This window comes from Polyodon spathula, chromosome 2 (genome assembly GCF_017654505.1).
Source record: "Polyodon spathula isolate WHYD16114869_AA chromosome 2, ASM1765450v1, whole genome shotgun sequence".
Classification (NCBI taxonomy): Eukaryota; Metazoa; Chordata; class Actinopteri; order Acipenseriformes; family Polyodontidae; genus Polyodon; species Polyodon spathula.
In genome coordinates, this window is record NC_054535.1 from 89,027,788 (window position 1) to 89,037,345 (window position 9,558).

Consider the following 9,558-nt stretch of genomic DNA (forward strand, 5'->3'; position numbering starts at 1 on the left):
TTACAAAGGAAGATACTGACAACATGCCCCACATGTCATCCAGTTCCTATCCAGTTTTAAATAACTTTAGCATAACTGAGGCAGAAGTGTTAAAGGGACTAGGAGCTCTTAAAATAAACAAATCCCCTGGGCCGGATGAGATCCTCCCAGTAGTACTCAAAGAAATGAAAGAAGTAATTTACAAACCGCTAACCAAGATCATGCAGCAGTCTCTTGACACAGGGGTGGTACCGACAGACTGGAAAATTGCAAACGTAATACCGATCCACAAAAAGGGAAACAAAACTGAACCAGGTAACTACAGACCAGTAAGCCTGACTTCTATTATATGCAAACTTATGGAAACTATAATAAGATCCAAAATGGAAAATTACCTATATGGTAACAGGGTACTGGGAGACAGTCAACATGGTTTTAGGAAAGGGAGATCGTGTCTAACTAACTTGCTTGATTTTTTTGAGGATGCAACATCGATAATGGATAATTGCAAAGCATATGACATGGTTTATTTAGATTTCCAGAAAGCTTTTGACAAAGTCCCGCACAAAAGATTAATTCTCAAACTGAACGCAGTTGGGATTCAAGGAAACACATGTACATGGATTAGGGAGTGGTTAACATGTAGAAAACAGAAAGTACTGATTAGAGGAAAAACCTCAGAATGGAGTGTGGTAACCAGCGGTGTACCACAGGGATCAGTATTAGGTCCTCTGCTATTCCTAATCTACATTAATGATTTAGATTCTGGTATAGTAAGCAAACTTGTTAAATTTGCAGACGACACAAAAGTAGGAGGAGTGGCAAACACTGTTGCAGCAGCAAAGGTCATTCAAAATGATCTAGACAAGATTCAGAACTGGGCAGACACATGGCAAATGACATTTAATAGAGAAAAGTGTAAGGTACTGCACGCAGGAAATAAAAATGTACATTATAAATATCATATGGGAGATATTGAAATTGGAGAAGGAATCTATGAAAAAGACCTAGGAGTTTTTGTTGACTCAGAAATGTCTTCATCTAGACAATGTGGGGAAGCTATAAAAAAGGCTAACAAGATGCTCGGATACATTGTGAAAAGTGTTGAATTTAAATCAAGGGAAGTAATGTTAAAACTGTACAATGCACTAGTAAGACCTCATCTTGAATATTGTGTGCAGTTCTGGTCACCTCGCTATAAAAAAAGATATTGCTGCTCTAGAAAGAGTGCAAAGAAGAGCGACCAGAATTATTCCGGGCTTAAAAGGCATGTCATATGCAGACAGGCTAAAAGAATTGAATCTGTTCAGTCTTGAACAAAGAAGACTACGTGGCGACCTAATTCAAGCATTCAAAATTCTAAAAGGTATTGACAGTGTCGACCCAAGGGACTTTTTCAGCCTGAAAAAAGAAACAAGGACCAGGGGTCACAAATGGAGTTTAGAAAAAGGGGCATTCAGAACAGAAAATAGGAGGCACTTTTTTACACAGAGAATTGTGAGGGTCTGGAATCAACTCCCCAGTAATGTTGTTGAAGCTGACACCCTGGGATCCTTCAAGAAGCTGCTTGATGAGATTTTGGGATCAATAAGCTACTAACAACCAAACGAGCAAGATGGGCCGAATGGCCTCCTCTCGTTTGTAAACTTTCTTATGTTCTTATGAATGAGGCCCTTTGAATCTGCTGCAACTGAAGCAGTATTTTACTGCAGCATAGCATAGAATGGGTTAATCTGAGCCTTCAATAATTGAAACAATGCTTGGCTGGAAAGACTGACAAAATATGGCCTACTTCTTGATGATCAGAGATCTAGTTTAATTGACTGTGACACTGGGAAGTTATCTGCCTGTAGATTTGACTGCTCCAAGCTTGCATTCTATGGTAATACTTCTTCCTGAAGGAACCTGTGGATGCCTTAGGGATTTTATCCATATTATCATCATCATCATCATCAATAATAAATAATAATAACAACAACAACAACAACAATAAATGCTTCCATTGCATAGTCTGGGATTTGGTATCTTTGTTGCACTACATTGTATGTGTTGCAGACCTGATGTAGGACGCCAAGCTACAGAACAGCTGCTGCTCCCATCATGACCTTTAGAAGCCCTTCGTCTTTTTTTTTCTAGTTGGCAGCACACAGGCTCGCAACACAGCATTCTGACCGGAGGTTACAGTGTTAGGTACCACTTCTACAGAGGAGATACATTCTTACTAAGCAGACAGCATTCCGACAGAGGCAACAAGTGGATTTGGATGTTGCTAGTTGGCACCATTTTATTTTCAACAGTCTCACTGAAAGGGGAATCGCTCCAGCACCAGCAGCAACCATTACTAGCCCGATAACTGAACACTGCTACAGGTAAATGATGGGAGCTAAAGAGGAGGGAGTTGTATGGAAAGCTTTAAATCGTTTTCTTGTTATCCCTGGCCAGGGATATTGTGTAGACCAGTGGTTCTCAAGCCTGGTCCACAGGGACACCTGTGTGTCTTCTGGTTTTCATTCCAACCGAGCTCTCAATTACTTAACTAAACCCTTAATTGAACAAATAATTAGCTTAATTAGGCCTTTTTAATTGTTCTCTGCTCTTAAATAATTGGATATTTCAAGAAAACTTCAAAATGTTATAAATAACTGCAACTTTTTAGAAGCAGAGAACAATTAAAAATATCTAATTAAGGGCTTAGTTAAGTAATCGATAGATCAGTTGGAATGAAAACCAGAAGACACAGGGGTCACAGAGGACAGAATTTGAAAACCACTGGTGTAAACAAACAAGGGCATGTGATAGAGTGGCCAGGTGTCTGTCATGGTCAGGAGGCAGAAAGGTGACTCAGGACTGAAGATCTGCAAGTTTACTTTTCTTTAAATCAAAATTATAAAACAAAAACACAGTTCACAGAGCCAAAATAAAAAAAAAAGATTAAATGAAACAGACAATCCCTCACCCAAGTCTTGCACCATCACGGTGGGTTTTTAAATAAAAATCCAGGAAAGCAAAATGATTTCCCACTGATCGAAACCTGAAAGCATGCCCATAATGTACCTGACAGCGAAGCCTCGAAATAAACAGCTTACTCACAGCTGATGCTACAAGACAACAACAAAAGCCCTGCCTAGGTTTTGAAATTAGTCAGCAACCAGAAGCACTGAATTCCCACTCAGATCTTTCAGTAGCTACAGTATCTGAAATCAACTTTCACAAGGCTTGCAACATAAAGGGAATCATTCTCCACAATCCTCCGGTTTAAAGCAATATAAAAATAGGTATGACAATTATCTGCCCAGTCCAGAGCTATGTAGTACAGGCAGTGTCTCAACAAGTAATCCCAAGCATGCACTGTCAGGCAAGCTTTCCCAAACTGAATAAGCAGACACTGACCTTGCTCAGTTTCACCAGCTCAGCACCTTGTACAATTCAGCTTCAGAGCCAGCAGCCTGACTGAACAAAGGGCAAAGTTCATTGCTCTCTCATAGCACTGCCTAATAAGGGTGACACCAACAGCTTAATATCCACACATTTTAGAAATCCAACTAATTCCATTTAAGTGGAGGCATTTAAAACCCCTACAGAATAGGATGCTTAAAACAGAGTTTAAAAAGGACAACTGATTATTATTAAACATGTCTCCATTACCCTTATAGAAGTTCCAGTTTTTTTTTCTTCAAGCAAAGGTTCTGTACATATTAACATGCTAGAATGAACAAGTGAGGGGGGATGAGAATCAATTCCACTTAAAACAGATGTTCTATTACACCATTTTAAAAAGCGTTTCATAGTGGACTGACTGTAATTATTACACTGATAAATACAATAGCCAAAATGCTTGTCTACTAGTTTCTTTTAAATTGTTTTTTTTTTTTTCAATGCACCTGCTTTGGGCAGTAGGAGCTTTTGCCCCGAATTCCTTATGATGTTAGCGATCATTCTGAACGACTCAGAGTCAAGTTGCTCCAATATTGATCGAGAGCTTGTATTGCTTGCCATGGTTTTGTTGATCACATGATCTCCGAAGAACCAGGAAGCAAACAAACATAACAAAACACCAAGCTACAAGCAAGATGGCAGGCACCCTAAAATGGAATTTGTCATTATTTGTCATTAAACAACGGATGATTTCTCATTAATTGATGCATGACAACCCCAAGGCAGTTTTTAAAACATTTAATGAGCTACACCTTAAAGCTTCTTAAAAAACAAAAGTACAAACTCAGAAAGCCTGAATGTGCAGCAGCTTTACATTTTTAAATGATTCTTTTGCAATTGTTATTACCCTTCCCTTACGTGGCTATTACGTCACTGCAAAGTCTCATTTTAGCCAGGCAATGCAATGTTCTATTGAGGTTGCTTAACCCCATGTATTCTGAGGCAGATTACAGGGACTTTAGTCCCGACTGATTGAATTCCCAGAAATAAAGGTTTCAACAAGGGTTCACCATCATTATCCAGCTGGCGCTCCTGATTGTCTGAATTCCTAGGAATGTTCCATTATTCAAGAGCTATTGCACTTTAAGGCAAGCTTGTAAATCTTATTGTCAATTTAAATGTGCACACGTCTTTACATTTCTTTCCAGTTGCTAAAATTGATATTTAGGAGGAGACATTTGTAGTGTGTGATATCACTGTGTAACAATTATTTATTTTTTTTGTTCCTTGGTAGTAAGTGTTATTTCCTTATTGCTTATGCCTCAAATGTATAGAAAATGGCTATTATTCCCCACAAACACTGCTTTTGTGACCAGGACAGTGATATTTCAAAATATCACTATTTCCAATGGGAAAACGGGCAAATGTGTGTGTGATGAGTCAAAGGGGTTTCGGTCTGCAATTCAGCCTTCCAACAGTAGAAGGCATCAAACCAACTCGGGACTTCCCTTACCAAGGTCTTGTGACCATGACAAAAGTCATCTTTGAGGGGCGGCACCTTGGTGAGGGGCGGAAGTACGAGTATGTAAATTCCTGCCACTGGAGTCAAGTGAAATTAAGGATACCTGTCAGTTTAGGATTGGTGATCCACTGACTACCAGGGCGGGGTTTGCATACTAAAGGGAACGTGCTACTGTGTTCGGGGTTGGTCCTAAGGAATAGAGGCGGGGGAAAAAAGGCTGGAGGGAAGTACGTGGGAGTTTGGACTGCGTCACGAATGGAGGCCTTACTAACTTGGCTCTTTTCTGTTTTTATTCCTTTTTGTTTTATTTTTGGATTTAAGCAGAGCGCGAACAGGACTAAGAGGCTTCCGTTCCTTTATTTTTGATTACTCCAGCAGTCCCTCCCTCACATCCTTTATTATTTTTCTTTTTTTTTCCGTGTAATATTAAATAAAATTTTAATTTTTACACGTAAATCACTGTCTGGAAAATCCATTTTTACTCACACGCCTCACAGTGTGTCTTTTCGTTCACAAAGTCAGAAAAAAAACATGTGAATCCAAATTAACATGTATTTATACTAAAGTAATACAAAAATGACTACAAAAGATTTAGAAGTGAGTAGTTTTTCGAGATTTACGATTATACTGTATTTATAAATCTAAATCTTTTCTTTTAGAAAGGCATAAGCAATTCGGAAATAACACTTACTACACAGAAACAAAAATTGTGTTATAGTGTATTTAAGTGACCACTATTTTTAAAAGCGCTACAGTCACATTTTAGCATATATGTACAACCAAGTACATTATGCTATTGTTGAATACAGGAGACCCCAAAACTAGAATTTAAACTAAAATGAATTGCAAAAAAAAAAAAAAAAAAGCAACTTTTCAGGAATACATTTGCCATACGTCTGGTCATATAAGGCTTACTATAAATTGTCATTACAACATTCTGAATAAATAAAGTGCCTCAAACCCCCAATTATATTACAATTGTCAGACATTCATCCATACATCACAAGACCTAGAATAGAACAAGTTAACAAATAAACCGAGTGACAGTCAAGGTCTCAGAGCTACTGCCTCACAGCCAAGTACTAATAACTTTAGAAGTCACTGTAAAGTTGATGTTGCTGCAAAACGCAAGCAAGCAATGCAGATTATACTTAAAGATCAAACATTCAAGAGAAGCATTGCAAAGACACAATTTCTAGGTGTTATTGTGAGCCTCAAGAGTGGAGCTTTGGCAAATATTAGAAATTAGATGTATCAGCTCAAACTACTTAAACTGTCAACCATACTTTCTTCCCGGTAAAAGTTCTCAGGCTTTGCAGTGGCAGCTATTCAGAGGGGGCGCTGCCTACTTCCATTTCTTCAGATGGCTAGCATGGAAGACGCAAGTAAAGCCGTCTAAAATAGACAAAAGGCGGCATGCTTCCAATCCCCTTTTGCCTGTTTTAGCCAATCAAGGGACATGTACCATCCCACACTGATGACCTCAGATGCTATCACTGACGAGAGTGCTGGCTGATGGAGAAAATGCTTTTAACAGTTTGGAATTGGGGTAAAGAGTTAAGATGATATGAAAAGTTTTGTCAGTCAGAACAGAATAATAAAATTCATCTGCTGCTGGTGGCTTAAGGGGACTCCAAGACTGTTTTTATTCTGCCTCCCCATTTTGTTTTGATCACCAGCCGCCAGTTTTTGCCAGTCAGTTTCAACCATATTTGGCAAGGCAACAAATCTGAGCAACAGACAGACAGCTCATCGGAAGCGCTGGGTTGTCAGGTGCTTCCATATCCAACACTGCTTAAAGTTAGATATTACACAAGGAACTGTCTTAAAAGAACTATGTGTCATTCTGGAGAACAGACGTGGACCCTCAAGTTTCCTGAAGGACTAACAGGTGGTCTAGTTTATTTGTTTGGGGTTCGCCTTTTACAAAAAAATGAATAGGCAAAAGGCAAATCACAAAGCAATAAGAAACACTGTACTGCAGATTGTCACAAGGCTTGTCTCACCACAGGAAGACTGTTTTTTGTACATTAAAATAGGTGTTTGACCAAAGAGGATTCCAGAGTTTTCTGGGAACCCACTGAGCAACCTTTGAGGCCTCCTAGGGTTACCCAAAGCCCATTAGGAGAACCACTGCTCTTGAACAATGTAAACAATGTGAGACTTGTCACACTGAATCCATTTAATCCGGAGGTGGTCTATACCCAAGCCTTCTGGCAAGTGTTTCTTGTCCAACCCTGAAATTAAGTAATTTATAAATGACTTTTCTGTATTTATGTGAACATTAATAGGTGTACTTTATACAGATTTTCTATCTGTACATTTGATTTACTGTCAAATAAGCTGATGTCAGACAACTTTGATATTTAGACACTGGCACCACATTATTATGTTCATAATCAACTGCATGTATCTTTGTGCCAAACAATTACACGGGAGAAATGCTTACAATATGAAAACTTGTTATCAGTCTGTGCATAAGATCAAAAGGTAACTTATTAAAAGATAAAGATCGTTAGGTTCTATGAATTTATGCTTTGCGTACCGTTATTCACGAGTGGCCTCACTAACCCAATGAAAACTCTCCCTGCTCCAGTCTATTTTTTGGAGCTATGAAATTAATCCTGTTTTCACTCGCGTGTTAAAGTTACTGTGATGTAATACTTGCGCTAACCAGATTGAACTGGACTGTATTTCTCATAGGCGCTTCAGGCTGAACTTTACACAACAACTGCTACACTCCTTGGTCATACACAAGGGGCGCTGTGGGACCGCGCGTCGGTTTTAACCAAAAACAACTCCAAACATGTCAAGTAAAAAAAAAAAAACATGGATCATTGCATGCTCTAACAAAGCACCGCACACAGCCTGTATGCATCGAATTTCACTTGCTGTCCAACTCGTATTGCTCTTTCTTAAACATTAAAACGAAATGCTGAACCGCCAAACAAAAATAAATAAGTAAATAAATAAATGCTGTGTTTATGACACTTCCTGAACATGACGTGAAGAGAATTGTATCTATTTTCAATAAAGTCAAAATACATACGTTTCAAATAAATAATTATTAGACAGATGCGACACCATGATGATACTTTGTTTACACACACAGTTTCATACCCCGTATAAACACGTCATGACAATATAATTTCCTTCACTATATAGATATATAAATATATAATATATTATATATATATATATATATATCTATCTATCTATCTATCTATCTATCTATCTATATATATATATATATATATATATATAGAGAGAGAGAGAGAGAGAGAGAGAGAGAGAGAGAGAGAGAGAGAGAGAGAGAGAGAGAGAGAGAGAGAGAACGTTGCTGATAGGTTGTGGTTTGGTTATGTGAGATATAACTGCAGCAACGTTAGCTGGAAGTGTGTGTGTGTGTGTGTATATATATATATATAGTACAAGGAAATGTTGACAAAAACGTCGGAATGTAAATGTCAAAGTATGCAAAACTATAAAATGTGAACAAAAAAAACTATCCGTGCTAACATTTTAGAAATAGGCTAAAAATCACAGCACTTACAAACTGGGTCATCCATTTTCATACTCCGTCGCAAGCGGATGCTTGATGGAACTGTTTTGTCAATTAATTCTTCAATACTCTGGAAACAAAACAAAAATACTACTTTGTTTTCATAATACGGGGTTTACAGAAATGCAGGCATTGAACCCAAATATCGCTCTATCATGTTAAATTCACGACTAGGCTATGCAAAACTTTGAGAAAGTGTTTTTTTAACATATCCATGTCCAAATACAATACTCCTTCACAGACATGTTTTTGGTTTTAAAAATTATTAAAAAAAAAAAAAGTTTCCTCTGAACGTTATTTGTTATTTTAAACTGAAATAGATTTGTGCAACAAACTTCCACTATAATGCATTTCCAAAATTAATACAATTCGCGTTTTATTTATTTATTTATTTATTTGTAATTACCTCAAGACCCAAAGTGTCGAGCATTTCTCGTTTTTCTTTGTCGCCTGGTCCAATGTGTCTTTCGGAGAAATCATCATGTCGGGGTAGTATTTTATCAATCTGTCTTGAAGTTATGGAAACACCGCAGCTTCTGATTCCAATTACACTGATATACCTGACATTCTGAAAATTGTTTATCACATTTTTTGCTTGCCATCTCCCCATTAAAACACTTCCTCTGCAGCACAGCTTCATGCTACAGGACTGTATGCCAACAGCCCTGGAGAGCAAACCCCAAGATTTTGAACACTTTTGCATTGTACCAGTTAAAACGTATTTTAAAACATATACCCAGGAATCCCAACCTGTTTATTTTTTACTATGGTACCGCTCATGCGTCGCAAAACTCTGAAGCCTTCTGCACAACTTTAGCAAAGCTGGAAGACAACACGCCTCCTCCTGATAAAACAAAGAACCAACCAATCGATTCAGCAAAGCTCAATGACGTAGAGACAAGCCCCCGTTACGCCTTTAAAGTTCTATTTCCTCCCTACACATAACTCTTAAGCACTTGTGTGTGCGTGTTTTTATTCGGCAAAAAAAAAAAAAAAGAAAATAGATCATTTAATTTACCAGACCACAGATGCAATTACACATAATCTAGCTAGTAAAGAAATCACGTGCGTTGCATTTTATTACAAGGAAAAGACGTTTCATTAAAGTATTTTCTGAATT

General features: G+C 37.9%; 1 protein-coding gene across 1 annotated transcript in view; it reads right to left on the minus strand.

Moving 5' to 3' along the window:
• Positions 1-9,261, minus strand: part of LOC121303240 (glycine dehydrogenase (decarboxylating), mitochondrial-like) — a 37,143-nt gene extending 27,882 nt beyond the window's left edge. Inside the window, exons 1-2 of the mRNA XM_041233820.1 lie at positions 8,845-9,261; positions 8,430-8,508 (exon numbers count right to left, since the gene is read on the minus strand). Coding sequence (XP_041089754.1) covers positions 8,430-8,508; positions 8,845-9,141 — 376 coding nt within the window. The 5' untranslated portion in view covers positions 9,142-9,261. The remainder of the gene's footprint in view (positions 1-8,429; positions 8,509-8,844) is intronic.
• Between the last annotated feature and the right edge of the window lie 297 nt (positions 9,262-9,558).